Source organism: Scomber scombrus, chromosome 3, assembly GCF_963691925.1.
Source record: "Scomber scombrus chromosome 3, fScoSco1.1, whole genome shotgun sequence".
NCBI lineage: Eukaryota > Metazoa > Chordata > Actinopteri > Scombriformes > Scombridae > Scomber > Scomber scombrus.
The window spans coordinates 20,618,497-20,634,391 of record NC_084972.1 but is presented as its reverse complement, the minus strand read 5'-3'; the positions used below and the strand labels follow the sequence as shown (position 1 = coordinate 20,634,391).

At 44.4% G+C, this 15,895-nt stretch overlaps 1 protein-coding gene across 1 annotated transcript in view; it reads left to right on the top strand.

Moving 5' to 3' along the window:
* Window positions 1–15,895, top strand: part of foxj3 (forkhead box J3) — an 80,801-nt gene that overhangs the window by 53,806 nt on the left and 11,100 nt on the right. The window contains exons 3-6 of the mRNA XM_062415108.1: window positions 5,162–5,236; window positions 8,958–9,041; window positions 10,555–10,656; window positions 14,334–14,462. Coding sequence (XP_062271092.1) covers window positions 5,162–5,236; window positions 8,958–9,041; window positions 10,555–10,656; window positions 14,334–14,462 — 390 coding nt within the window. The remainder of the gene's footprint in view (window positions 1–5,161; window positions 5,237–8,957; window positions 9,042–10,554; window positions 10,657–14,333; window positions 14,463–15,895) is intronic.

Below are 15,895 nucleotides of genomic sequence, written 5' to 3'. Positions count from 1 at the left end.
ATGTTTAACCACTGGTACCTGACACCGTTCACCGGCGCCTATTTTCCCACACACTGTAGTGCTAGGGTGAACACTTTGATCACAAAGGCAGCAAATCCAGCAGCATTTAAGTTCCTCTCCATTTGGAGTTTAATCTAAATACTTTAAGAGCATTCTAGGTCATCTCAGGCTCTCACTACTGGACCAATACCTCTGTGTTGCTTATTTTTTAGTTGTGGGAAAAATAATAGTGGGCTGTGTGTTGGTTGGTTTCAGCCCCCGCATATTTTATTTTTTCTTTTATCCAGAGGCATAAAGTTGCAGGAAGATGGTGTGAATGTGGGAAGGCCAGGAACCTACGGGGGCATTGATTTTATTCACGTTTGACGGCAGTGTGACGTTTCCTCTCCCCTGGTCGCCGCTGTTAGTCCCTATGTCATAACTGGTATGTGTGCATACATGTGTCTGTCCCAGAGTACCGAGTTCGCTCCCTTGGGTCCCTGACCGTATGCACAGGGTGCCTCCTCCTCCCCAACTGTGAAGAGCAGGCTTCTGACATGGCCTGTCCCTTTAGCTCACAATGAACGTTTGACACGCCGAGCACAGAGGTCAGTCTGACCTACTTTCCCCTGGCGGCCCTTCTGCTGAGCTGCAGCGCTCCTCAGCAGGGGGGGCAGCGAGGGCGGAGTTGCTTACGCCTCCACTGCTGTCCTGGTGTGTTAAATCACCGCCATTTGTTAGGAGACACGTTCTAGTGTGTGCGCGTGTTTCATTTAGGTGTGTAGGAGGCATCACACATACACAGACACACACACAGACACACACACACACGCACACAGGCTTGTGCTGAGGTAGGATATGAAGTGCTCTGTGGGGGTTGCAGGTAGATGCTGGGCAGCACTTGGGCAGGACCCCTGCAGTGAGCTCTGTCTGACTCACTTTGTGTACCACTGTTCACACCCTCTGACCTCTTCTGCCTCTTTCACTTCCCTCTGTAGAACTGTAGATCCACTTATACCAACTTATAGCCTGCTGTCTTAAAGCAAAGACTTTGTATTCAGTCAGACTTGGACATTAACTCTAAAGAGCTGATGACGTATTGTTAATTTACGCTGCAGTAATTGGCCTTAATTTTTCATTGGCCAATCATTGTTTCGCTCTCTCCTTTCTTTCCTACTCGGCAAATACACCATGATCTATCAAACGCAGCGACTGTCGCTGTCATCATGTTTTCCTTTTCTTCCCCTGCTGCTGTCGTAATATTTTAAAGTCCCTTTGTTCTGGTTCATCTCTTCCACTACAAATGACCCACAGCCTGTTAGTTTTATACCACAAATGTGTCTAAAGCAGTGGAAAGAGTTTGTTTGACACAATGCGGGACATTCGGCGGGCACAAGGCCTGTCAGGAGGAGGAGAGAGCAGGCAGGCACAGTTCATTAAAAAGTAAACTTCTAATGTAGCAGCAGGCCTCGTCTGCTTGACTGTATCAATGATTTAGGCTCAGCAAAAAGGTCCTTAATGGATGGAGCCACCTTTCTGTACAAGTTAAGCTGCTTCTGTCCGCCTGGCATCAAGTGGCACACGCACTCAGACCCACACAGAGGCTGCGACGGGGAAAAATGGTTTAAAGTACTTAAGTGTGTGTGGCCATTGTGCAGCTCGCGTCACACACACCCTCCCGCTCGGATGTTCCCCTGTTGAACATGTCTCAGGATTTTAGGCCGGTTAAAAGGAGAGCCTGGTATCTGTTTGTCACCATCCACTATGCATGATCACACTCTGCGTTCACATTGTTTTATTCATTTGAACTGATGTTGAACTGTGACGAGGCACAGAGGGGACAGATTGCGGCTGCGAGGACAAGGACTATATAATGGTGCCGTCACTGCAGCCTGCGCAAAGGGCCCAACCCACGAGCCCGAGAGCAGGCGTGTACTCAGCGTTGTGGTCGATCACTAAGACCTGCATTCCTCTGGCTGCTAGATCATTATTACGTTGCCTCTCTCACAGCATTTAGAGACGTGTGACGTCTTTGTGACTTTTCAGATATGATGCTACAGATTAGCTTTTTCTGCATCACAAAGAGAAAAAAACGGATGCTAAACGTACGTAATTAAAGGGAACATTATTAAAAATATAGACTAAAATATTCTTTAACCAAACTGATGAAACATCCTCACTTTGAAAAAAAGTGGCTATCATCTAGCTTGTTTAAATTCATACCACATAAGGGTTTTAATCACAGCGCAAGCCTGAGAGCTCCAGTATCTAGTTTTAAGAGATCCAATAGCAGTGTGACCAAAATATATTGTGGTTTGAGATCGTTCCCTAAATGCATTCTGCTGTGGTCTTGACTTGTAAGAGAGGCCGTAATATTTATTGTCGAAAGTTTTTTTGAGCCTAATATTTAAAATAAGAAACACTATGTATTTTTGAAGTGGGTTAGTCTGTAAGTAGGGATATTTTTCATTTCTAGTCCTGAATGTCTTGTGTTTCGGTATAGTACAGCCTGCTGGAATATCACATGTGAGAGTTTTTTGTTTTGTTAGCCAGTCTTTTATGTTTTGTGCTGTTGTGTTTTGTCTACTGCAGGGATTTAATTTCCTCAGTTCAGGTATTTGAGTAAAACTTCACACAAAATCTTTTGAGTATCGAGCACATGCACCAGTGGTCTTGAAAAGTGGTAAAGCCAAAATTTCATATTTTGCTCCTTTACAAACTGCAGCTATATTTTCCTTGAATTTGTTATATTGGACAATGGTGGGAAGATAAATTGAATCAAAATATTGTGCATTATTTTGTCAAACTTTGGCCATTTTTGCTCTGACATTTTTACATAACATTAATTTAGCAGATGCTTTTGTCCAGTTTGACTTACAATGATTGCATTCAACCTTGATGGGAGAAAGACTAACGGCTTGATCCCACCGGGCACGTCTGCGTAACGTTCCGACTCCGACATGGTTGCCAGAGCTGATTGCAGCCGCTCTAGTCAATACTGTTTCTGAAGCGGCTCTCCTCTCTTCTCCGCTAAACATATGTGCTTAGTCTATTTTCAATGGAAGCCACGTCAAAACTGGGCAGGAAGTTAGACACAGAAACAGCATAGAGTATATGGTCAATTAAAACGGCTCGTGTAGACTCCTAATGGTATATCACCAATTAAAACAGACAAATAAAGAAACAGTTTCACTACATAGTTTACATACCCACAATACAAGCACTAAAATCAATGAAAATCACCAAATCAACAAAATCAGGTTTAGTTTCGCTTCTGCTGCAGTAATTACAGTAGCCTAAAGGCACTCGTTCAGATTTGATAAAGTTGCCAAAATTACTGTAGTAACTGCAACTTGCCTGCAGTCAAATTGCTCTGCTTCTGAAATACTTCCGGTGGGGTAGCACACCGTGTGGAGGACGGAACAAAACCACATCGGAGCCAGAAAGCTACGCACGCGAGCCTGATGGGATCCCGGTGTTAGGTGTCATCAAAACCTGGAAATGCTTCCATCTCAAACAACTAAGAGCTTGTTCAGTGCTTTTTAAGACATGAGATTTAAGTGTTATCATAGGGGATTGCGGTGTAGTCTGAAAAGGTGGGTTTTGTGCCGACTTCAGACGAGAGTTCATTCCATCAGAGCAGAGCCAAAAATGAGTAGAGCTTCGGCCAAAATATGTAACCACAGGGTCCTCAGAGTGACTGCAGAGAGATGTAGAGGCAGAGCAGAGCAACGGTCATGCCAAAGTGAAGGATTTGATCTTGTAATGGAAGCAGGAAGGAGCAGTTCCCCCTGTCGGCTAGCACCAGTCTTGAACTTGAACCGGGTACGATTTTCTAAAGGTACCCAGTGTCATCGTGATTACATTTTTGTAATCCATTGTACTGTAAACGAAATTCCTTGTGAAGGAATAAACCACAAACCTTTTGCAGCCATCTTTCAAGCCTATAGGGGCGAGTGTTTGATAATCAAAAGATAGATTTTGGGTTGAGTTTCACTTTCAGAAAATATTCCCCTCTGGCACAAGAACATAATTATTTTGACTATGGCGCCAGTTTCCCCCTCTATATTTTCTATGGAGAATATTGTTAGACTTCCTTTGGATTGCATTGGTATTTCAGGGTGATTTAAGTAGCGAGATTGACAGCATTACAACGAGACTGTCATTATCATCCCTCCTGTGGTATAATTGCCTATAGTGTTGAACAAGCAGCTCCCATCTTGTGCACTTGGCGGTCTCTCTCTCTCTCTCTCTCTCTCTCTCTCTCTCTCTCTCTCTCTCTCTCTCTCTCTCTCTCTCTCTCTCTCTCTCTCTCTCTCTCTCTCTCTCTCTGTCTCTGTCTCTGTCTCTGTCTCTCTCACTCTCACTCTCACTCTCTGTCTCTCACTCTCTGTCTCTGTCTCTGTCTCACTCTCCCTGCCACTCTACTTATCTCCTGCATCCATTAAACTCATCAGAGAATCCTAAAGCTTTTTAGTGTGGCCATCTGTCAATACCACTCCATAAAGTGGAGTGGAGAAACGTGTGCATCCATTGGCTCTTCTAAGCCCTCGGCTGGCCTGCCTCCAGCTGGTTCTGAGGGGCCCTGCTGTGGCTGGTTAACCCAGGCCTGGAGCATCGCTCTCCAGCCCTTGTGGCTACTTCAGCCCACCTCGCCTCCCCAGTCAGGCAGCTGGATGAAACCTCCCTCTTCACCGCTGTGGAGTAGCTTGTAACACAGTAATGAGTTAACTTTCAGAATGATCTACATAATTTATTTCCTGCCCCCACAGGAGCCTGCTGGAGCATTAATTAATATCAGGCCCTGGTATCAGCATCCATCCCAGTGTGGGATTCCTTCTGGCTCCTATTTTTGGCACCCGTGGAATTCGATATGTTGTGCAACTAGAATGCAGTTTGTTGGACATTGATCAAAGATATTGCTTCCTGGTGGCTTTGTACACAGACTGTGCTTCTGTATGTGTGTAGAGGGAAATCTGGAGACAGTTGTAGGCCAGATCTCATGCCACTGAAACAAGCTGACCTTCATGACAGCAGCTGTGAATGACTCTAAAATGATAGACTCCAACAATTGTATATCCTTGTTGCTGCTGGCAATTATATTTGTATATTTTTATATTTTAGATTAAAGCTTTTTATGTGTACACTCACCTCACCACTTCTTTCTCTCTCTCTGTTTCAGAACTCAATACGGCACAATCTGTCATTGAACAAGTGTTTTCTCAAAGTGCCTCGCTCCAAAGATGACCCAGGAAAGGTGAGACTTTTAAACTTGAATTTAATAAATACCAGAGAAAACATTTAATTATGAAAAGGTACAAATAGAGAAGTATGTTTAGTTCCTGCTTAGTTCCTTCCTCACAGCTGGCAGTATTCACTGTTACCACATTTTTTTGGTTTGTATCATGCTATCTGTGGTAGAAAAATGTTACCTTTGAATAGCTGCCAGGACTCTGACAGTCTGGAAATGCATGGCATGCTCGTAATCTATTATGAACCTCCCACCCCCACAAAATTGCATTTCCAATGAAAGGGGAGACTAGTTGTTTGGACCAGCACAGACAGCAGATGTGGGTGAGGTGAAAAAAAGCCAAAGACTGGTAGAGATGGGGCCGTAACAGGGTAGAAGTCAGGTCAAAGTATTTACTTGAGGTGTTAAACCCCCTCAGGAAAGAAATCAGACCTCATTTGCTCTCTATTCAGCTTCTTGTCTCCCATTTTTTAAATATTTATATGATTTATAGTCCAACATGGTAATTTGACATTTGAATCTCAGTAGGACCACCTACAGTTTTTCAGCCCGATTTACTTCACAATCTCCAGCAAAATCAACCTGATAAGTAGTGTCCCCTGAACTACTGGGTAGTTCATGAAGAAGGAGCCAATGGGCCTATATTTAGTATGATGGTACGAATAGGTCTAACCATATGTAGCCTAACCTAGATTTCATCCCAGCACTGTTGGAGCATACGCTACATATGCTTAGGGAACCGCACAAATAATTACACACACACACGCACGTACACACCGACACATGCATGAAGAGCTACGCCTAGCTGTGTAGAGGATGGGGACTGAATGCTAATTTCATGTTTTGCTGTAATCCTCTGATATTGACACTCCTGGGAGCTGCTCCACTAAATACAAAATAATCTATTGCTGTATGGATCCCATTCCAAATGCATGGCCAACATGCTCGCATCCTTAATGTTTAATTTGGAATTTTCCTCACTCCCTTCCCCCCCGAAGACAACTTCAAAGAGACGCTAGCCGCTCTTGATATGTTGCATCAATATTGTAATGTGGCAGGAATATGAGAACTGCTGGTTGGATGAGATAGGAGAGTCATGTCGCTCTCTGTCTGTCTCTCTGAGATGGTTTAAGAGATGACGGTGAGTATTGTGCATGTACGCACTCTGTCTACCTTGGAGGTAAAAATGCCATCTGTGAAGAGGACCATTAATAATTATTTTAAAGGGAAACTTCAGTATTTTTCAACCTCTGTTTTCACATCTTGTTGTGTCTAAGTGACTAATGGGGACAACAATTTTTGAAATTGGTCCAGTATTGAGTGAGATCGCTACAGCTGGCAGCTGCAAAACGGGCTACAGTATAATAATAATCCGAAGGGCAACAGTGTACCATCAGTGTACGTCCACTGCTTGTTTTTGTTGCTGACAGGCTCAGATTGTTATTGTAAGTGTCTCACAACATTATGGAAAGGACCATACAGAGAAATAAAACGTGTCCTTTACCTTCCGCTTGAGCCGGTCTATTTGTCGTATCTAACCAAGTCGCACTCAAGGAGAAGTCTCGTGAGAGTTGAGTTGTTGTTGAAAATGTTCAGCAATGACTTTGAAAATCTTTTAGATAACAGAAAGCGTAACACACTCCTCCCGGCACTCTTCTCTCCTACTCAGTCTTGGCTGAATATTTAGCTGATTTCGACAACAACTCTGAGATTTCAGAACAAGACTTCTCCTTGAGCGAGACTTTGTTAGACACAACAACAAACAGACCAGATCAAGTGAAAGGTAAAGAAAAAGGTTTTATTCCTACATGTGATCCTCTCTATAAAACTGTCAGACATTTATAATAACAATCTGAGGCTCAGTGGCAAAAATATGTTACATTGATGCTACTGCCCCATCAGATTACACTGCAGCCCGTTTCGCAGCTGAAAGCTGCAGCGATGTAACTTAATACTGGACCAAAAATGTTTGCCCCCATTAGTCACTTAAAACACAAAACGATGGGAAATGGGGTCCAGATCATGTCTCAGCCCTGGAGTTGGTAGGACAACGGGTCTACTTGTGTTTATCCTTCCCTCATATTTACACATAAATGAGGAAGTACATGACATAATTTATGTATGAAAATTAGCTGCGTCATTTTCGGGTAGAGAGCAGGTAGACTACATGTGTTATCAGGATCTGTTTTGAAAAAAATCTTGACAGCAGCCTTTGTTTTATGACTGCAGAGAATATTGTGGTTTTGCCGTGTTGTTGCCCCAGACTCCACGGACACACTTGGCTTGGCATTGCTACAGTATATTGCAGTATATTTGTGAATAATTTAATGACTCTTTATATGTTTTTCTTTTTTTCCTGCCAACTCTCTGAGGGTGGGTGCAGGGAAATGCAGAAACTCCCCTCCCAAGAGGGTGAACTTAAAATGTTTTCCCCCCTAATTAAAAGAAACACGACCCAGCCTGGCTTTGTCTCTGTGACTCGTAATTGTGAAATATTTGCATCTGAACCCCTGCATTTTAACACATAGATGGATCACATGTAGAGAAAACATGTTTCACCTTTACGCACATTCTCAATAAAGCCTCTTGTAGAAAAAATGTGATGAACAATAAGGCTTGTGCATTTTACTGTAACTTACATAAATATGAGACATTTCTTCATCTTTGGTAGATTGTGCTGTGAATTATTCTTCCCTCTGAGGAAAATGTTAATTGACCCCAAAGCCTCACACATATTAAAACTTAATAATAATAATTTTAACCCCCTGACAAATATAGGCCAACTCTGGCTTTTCATTTTATCAACCGCAGCAGTGGGGTATGTGAGATGTGAAAATAACAGATTTCCTGGCTTTAACGAGAACAGGCATGTGTTTGCAGCAGTTATTGTATAGATACTTGAGATACAGCTTGTTCTATGGCCTCTCCTGTTGTTCAGAGAATTTCTTATGGAAATATCAATTATTCTCTCTGCTAAGGAAGTAATTTTAAAGGTCCTGATCTCACTTTCTCTTGACAATTGAGATTTTATCGGGGGTCATATGAAATATTAAAAATAAATTCAGAACTTGCAGGGCCTTAGGGTAAAAATCTCATTTTTAACAACTGTAAGCTGCCTTGCTGTTGGCTTCGAGGAGGAACACCATTGGAAAAATAAATGAAATGGGGCCGAATGCAAAGATAAATAATGCAGTCTGGTTGTGGAATTGCTAACTGTAGCCCCAGAGCCTGCCCCAACTCTTCTCCTCTTGATTAGCCTTGCTCAGACCTTAGAAGAAAGAAACACGGCTGGGCTAGCGCTGCCTCCATTCCTGGTCTGAGACTGAGGAGCCTTCATCCTTGGCAACAGTGTATTGACTCAGTACCTGAGGCTGAGGAAGTACAGCTTCAGGAAAGGCTTAGCATTTCACCACCACCAGCTGCCCTCACCAGCCTCTCATTGAGGAGCAGCCGCAGAGGAGGAAAAGCCAAGTCTTTCTTACTAACAAAGTCCACCCACACGCCGCACAAGCTCTGAACACACGGATATCAACTCAAATAAAGGCTTTAGCAGAGCAAACGAGGCCTCTGTGTTTTAAATAATTTTGCACTCAGGCTGGAAAGCCAAAGAAAGGTTTGACGCTTGTGCGATGCCAAGAGAGGAAGTGTCAAGACATAGCAGGGATGTCATGTGAGAAAGCAATCGGTTGTGTTTTATCAGCTCACAGGTCTTTTCTTCTGTCTCCAGGGCTCTTACTGGGCCATCGACACCAACCCAAAGGAGGACGCCTTGCCCACACGGCCAAAGAAGAGGCCGCGGTCTGGAGAGCGGGTGAGTGTGATGAGAGAAACGCTGTCACACTGCATATTCCCACGAAAACACATTTTCTCTACATATGCTGCTCTTCTGCTAAAGCTTCTGCCTCCATCTCTGCTCGCTTCAGTCTTTTTCTCTGCCTCTGACTCTCTACTTCTCCCTCAATATTCTCTTCCTTTTGCCCTCCTTTCTCTCCCACTTTCTCCCACTCTTTCTCTACCACATGCAGACACACACATGCAAACAAACACAAACACACTCAGTAGGAGTTCATATCCAGACTTTACGTAACTGCCTCTTCATGCTGCTTCTCTAGCCTGTCATGAAGTGGGCTCCTTATTAATAAACTATGCCCCAGGCAGCCATTACATACATTACATTCTGCACTCACTTTTTTTAACAAACATCAATTAATGCAGAGCTGTGCACGCCGGCTATTCTGAGCGGGAGCTTTTGTCTTTAATTATGGATGAGCTTCATCCAGCGTTACGTACAGCTGCACAGGTTTTAGTGAGCCGCTCAGATTGACCTGGCCCTGGGGCATCCCAACGCAGCGGGCTCTTGACTCCTCCTTCCCCACAATGTGGCTGACCAGAGGCTATGAGGAAGGGAATATTCTGTTAAGCTGGGGAGGCAGACTCATCAGCACACTTGCTATTGTCTACCGCACACATACACAAGCACCGCAACGACATAAAACTTAACACGCAGGTCATGTAATTGCCCTACAGCGTCCAAATACTATCACATTCATTCACCAAACTACTTTTCTTCTCTGGGGAGAATTTATAAACGAGAAATGCAAAGTAACGGGAAAAGTAAAATTGTTTTTTTGTATGCTGCTCTTCCAACAGATTTAGCAAAAGCTCTCCGCATACTGTTCTGTTCATTTAGGCATGACACAATGGGACGCACCATGTGAAGAGTGTGTTTTCTGTAGGACACATGCGCCATGCTCACCCTTCCCCCTCTAGACAACGTCTGCCTACAAGGCATTCCATTAAGAGTCAGACATTGAATTGAGAGTTTGTGAAATCTCATTTATGTTTATCATGAATTAAAAATGGTATTGTTGGCAGCCAATCCTCTTACAGTAAGCAGTTTTGGGAGACAGGCATGGCAGAGTTATCTCTCATAACAGTGCGGCTGCATGGCAAGACGAGGGTTTGTCGAGGGCTTGTGCGCTCGTGTGCACGTATGGGTTTGGGTGGAAGGTGAGGGTGGGGATGGGGGCTGTCTTCTTCTTCTTCTTCTTCTTCTTCTTCTTCTTCTCAGAAAGCACAGTTCAAATGTGACCTAAATAAAGGTGTTGCTGTCATATGAGAGTGGTCCTGGGTTTTGTTTGTTTTTTTACACATCTTGCTGGTAGATATGTATCTGACGCTGATCTGTGGAGAAGAATTGTCAAAAACATAAAATGGGTCTTTCTGTGCAGCCTGCACTGGGATCTCATGTGTTTGATAATTGGATAATGTTTGATTTATATATTTTTTTGTCTGCCTCCACACCCCGCCCCCAACCCCCACAGGCTTCAACGCCGTACAGCCTGGAGTCGGAGTCTTTGGGGATGGAGTGTATGATCTCTGGAAGTGCCTCTCCAACGCTGGCAATCAACACTGTGACTAACAAGGTACTACAGCCAGCCATCCAGCCTCCAGCTCCAACACACACCTGGCTACACGGCTGCACCCTGACCCCACCCACTTCTCCAACCACCTACAGCACTATTCCCCACAGAGAGAGGAGCACTCTTATGGAGGGGAGATACACGCACACACGCACACATGCACACATGCACACGCTCATATGCCTAAAGCTTCTCTGCAATGCAACCCACACCAAAATACACAACTATCTGCACTGCAGCACCGTTTTCCTCTACAACAACAGGCAGCGGGCTCTTGTTATCTCCAGTACGGAAATATGATGCTCACACTGATACTTAGCACTTTGTAACCTGATAGACCTGACACAGTCCCGTGCATACCCGCAATACGATACTCCACACACTGCATGGGGTTTCTGTATTCGCACCTGTAGTGGAGGTTGACGACCAGAGTCATTTTGCTTGTTCTGTGGCCACGCTGTCACACCACAGGTGAACACCCCTGCTGCCTGTTCCATCTGCTCTTAGTAGTTTTTATAGTTTTTTATAAGTGTATATGTCTATATATATGCCTGTGTGTGTGTGTGTGTGTGTGTGTGTGTGTGTGTGTGTGTGTGTGTGTGTGTGTGTGTGTGTGTGTGTGTGTGTGTGTGTGTGTGTGTGTGTGTGTGTGTGTGTGTGTGTGTGTGTGTGTGTGTGTGTGTGTGTGTGTGTGTGGACTGCTAGCTGTGAGTGTGCCGCTCACTCTGAAATTTAAATAGGCTTTTTAACCTTAAGCTCTCATCCTCTGGGCCCAATGGGGGCAGCTCTCAGGAGTATTTTTAAAAAGCCTACAAGAGTCGCTTATTCATTTGCTGCAAGCATTACAAAAAAAAAAAAAAGTTTAATGTGAAAAGGGGTGTTCATAGGAAAGAAGAGTTGGCGTGTATGTGACGGGGCCTCTTAAGCTCTGAGTTGGAGGCAAAAGTCTGAGCATAAGTCGGTGTGTGTTATAACTTGTGTGCACATGTATGTAGAGTAGGTTACATAGTGTTTCTGCTTGTTTTGACGAGCGTGTCATTGACAGCTAGCCAGGAGCAGTCTCTACAGAGAGCATGCAGTTTTTCATGTTTCTGCTGCAGACAGATTCATGAGCCAAAGTGTGGAGAAAGATGACCCTTTTTCCTTCCTGATTGCAACAAACAAGCACTTGTAACAGCACTGGTGTCCACCAGCAGTAAATGTATAATGAGGCCCTAATGTGACGAGCTGACAGCTAAGAGTCTGGATTCCTGCCGTCAAATAACTCCAAAGAGTAACAAGCAGAACACTTTAAAACATCTCAAATGGGACTACTTAAGAGTCAGAAAGTTTTTATTTGCCTCTTTATGTTCACTTGATTGTGAGGAAAAACTAACGCTGGTAAAGTGAACAGAAGACAAAGTGGAATAGCAACAGATCTCAGCTAAGTCCTCAGAGAGAGCTTGTTTCTCACTGTCTTACACTGTAAACACACGACAGACCACACCTCTTTGGTGCAGTGTGCCAAGCCACAGGAATTCCCTCTCTCTGTTTTTCTCTCTCTCCCTTTCTATTCCAGTCTCTCCCTCCTTCCCGCCTTCTCGGATAGACCAATGAGAGAAGCTGGAGGGATGACTACTGAACCAGCGAGAATCTCTTTTCTCTTTTCTTTCTACTGTTGGACATTCCTCACAAGATTTTCCTGCTCTCCCTCTTTTTTTGTGCCTTTCTTACGTAGACTCAGAACACTGGCTGGCATTGTTGGAGACACCTGGGCCAATCTTGCTTTTGATTTCATAATCCATGTCTCATGCTCCAGATTAGGCCCCCATGTAAAAGACACCTCTGGCTTTTTACTTAATTCACTGCTAAGAATAGAACTGACTCGCTTGCCTGCTAACTAACACCGTACACAGTATTTACTGTGGAGCCGCTCCTGCCTGTATGAGCATGCTTGCCTCAGTCTGTCTTTCTGTGTGTGTGTTGGCCTACCTTTGTACACATATGTGGCTACAGATATGGGTGAATGTGCGTATTTGTGTGTGTCATGTGTGTGCTTGATTCTATGAATGTGGGTGAGATGAGACTGGGTGTACGCCTGTGACGATACGTGCTTGAGTGGGCGTCTACACTCAGGGGACTGTGGGGTCTGCGTAAACCACAGAGCTGTGAGGTTTTGAAATCATCACACTTTATGGGTGAGTAGAGTAAAAATAGATTGCGGTGAGAGACTTAAGGCTAAAAGCCTGTTTTATGACTTCATTACACATAACATTTATATTTCTGTGGTGCGCTATTTTTGATTAGCATTGTAGGGCTGATTTTGTAGACGTGCTTAAGCCTTCAGTCTTAGCTGCTCATTGAGTTCCCCTTCACGCTAATGAACACTGGAGCCAAGTCCACACTGAGTGGAGGAAGGCTAGAGTTGCCTAATGAGCTTCTCTTACTACCCCCATCCTCCCCTCCCTCCCTCACCCCTTCCTTGAACAGTGTTGCCTGGATTCATCATTTGCACCCTCAGTTTTGTAAAAATCACGGTATTTCTATCTCATTTTACCAGCACCGGATCCAAGCTCCATATTAAAAGCTTAATATGATTGGACGCTCTCATTCGGCATGTGGATTTGAACCAGGATGTTAGTCAGCCAGCCAATCAGTCAGAGCAGAGAAGGCAGTCAGGGCCTCCTCGTGGCCTCTGTGGTTGCAAGCTGCGGCTCAACAGAAAGACAAGAGGCTTCAGTCCACTGCTGCTGCTGAGGCAGGGTGCTGGGCAGGGCTGGCCCAATCTGCCTGCCTGAAGGCTACTGCCACTGCTTTCTCATTGTGCTGAGCACAGAGCCCACTCTGTTCGACTCACAGTGATGAGCAGAAGCCACCATGCTGCACTCAGTCATGGACGCACACACACACACACACACACACACACACACACACACACACACACACACACACACACACACACACACACACACACACCAATCTTAGAATACCAGGCTCCTTCCACTGCAGCACCATCAGTGCATTACTACCATTCCTTTCTCACAATACAAAACTAAATACTAAACACATTCCCTATTCTCTGTGGGTATCATTATATTCAATATCTGCATCATTCTTCTTCTTATTGTTTTAATTGTCTAACGGCGCACTTTATTTGGGAAGGGCGGGAGGGCTTAACGTCGTTAGACGATAATTAAGATTGTCGTCCTGAAGTGCTTTGGCTAGTTTCGCTGCTATATTGAAAGGTCAGTGTCTCGGCAGCACTGAAATCCTTTGTTAGCTGTCCCAAACGGATTTGCGCTTGGTGAGCAGATGTGGCTGACATCGCCAGTAGTGTGACCTTTAGTGATGGGAATGTCTCAGCTGTCTGCAGACCCCTTTACACGTTCAACAAGAACCTCTCAGTGACTGTGGGTGGTTTTGAGCAGCACCCTGTGTCTCCCACATACACTCTCAATAACGGGAAAAGAAAATACTCTGCCATTATGGCATGTCATTGCATGCAGCACAGGCACATTTCCACAGTGAATTACACTGTTAACTACAGACCAACTTTACCTTCCGTACCCATTATCTCAGAGGAATGCTGACATGCTCCACCATTAGCAAGAGTTGAGATGACAATGGTAACAGTAATTTGTGTGTGTGTACGTACGTGCGTGTGTGAGAGGAAAAAGCTAATGTACATGTATGTGTTTCAGGTGGCGTTGTATAACACAGACCAGGAAGGGAGCGATAGTCCGAGAAGCAGCCTTAACAACAGCCTGTCTGATCAGAGTCTGGCCTCCGTCAATCTCAACAGCGTGGGCAGCGTGCACAGCTATACACCGGTAAGAGCAACACCGTTCACTCCACAATGATACGGTACATTTTGGAGCTCTTGAAATTCTTTACTAACAATCATTAATCTGAGAACTTTATGTACATACACTTCAAGAAGAGACTCCTTAATTTAAAAAGTGTCCTGAAGGAAGTCGGTCCCAATCCAAAAAAAGAGTGTTGACCTCAACAGCAATGCGTGTCCTTACTCTCTGCACTTTACAGTTCATACTCTCCGTCCAGTGTCAAAAAATACATTTCTCTCCCGATGATCATGAGAGCTGATAGTGAGTCTACTCAGATCCACTTGGGTATTAGAAATATCGACACACAGACTACCTGACCTGTTCAGACTGGACCGCGGGTCAAGTCTTGGTTGCAAGGACCTCACTGTACACTGGTACAAACACAAAACAACAAAGATGCTGCTGTAGCATCTTGGTCGCCTTTCTACAAATATTGTGTGACCTTGCTTCCTTAAAGGCTGAATAGAGTGAAGAATGGTGGTAATTCAAAAAGATATATAGATATATTTATATAAATGTTTTGTAAATGATGATTTATTTAGCACTAGGTGCTAAGGCCAAATGAAAAATTCTCATTCTATCCACATTATTCAAGCTATGGGGGAGCCACAGTCACTAAATGAATGAAAATGAAACACCACCAGACTCAGAAAGTTTACTGTATCCTATATTTCATCTGATCTGAAAACCCCAGGAGGTTCTCTTCAGAGAAAGCAGCTGTAGACAGCAATAGACCGAGGTTCAGCATGGACATGCTCTAGAGTACAACATCAGGAAGGGGGTTAAGGGAAACAGAGAAAAATGTGCACGCTCCTGGAAGCCAGACAAAGAGAAGCGCTTCCTCTGATGTCCTCCCACCAGAGATGCCCCCTCTTTGGTGTGGTCCTCCCGCATCCTAGAGTGCTCCCTGCTCCAGGCGCTGGGCATCGATCGGCTCAGCCTGATGGATGTGCTCTCTCTCTCTCTCTCTCGCAGCCAAAGCAGCAGCTCACAGTAAACACTCTGGCTTTATTATCACCTCTCACTCTTATCAAAGCCAGACTGTGAGCCATGCTCTTCAGCAGCCTGCCCACATCTTGGAAGAGGAAGATGTTATGATCAAAAATTGGACGTGACTTCTCTTGTAATGCTTGCCCAAAGTGGACACAGGTTAGGTCCTGGTTTGTGAAATAGCGGTGGGTTCGTATCGCTGGCCTTGTTGTGAAGAATCTCGTAGGCAAACTCATTGCTGGAGGGAACACTGCCTGCCCTCACACCCAGGAGCAGTGCATATGATAACATTGACTGCCCACACAAATAAATGGATAAAATGGGTGCTTATTTGTACAAGGTATTGCTATTGATTTTGTTTTAAATACATTTTGCTAGGCCACCTGAGTATTGGCTTTGTGTCCATGCGAGTTGCTCTCTTAATGTTG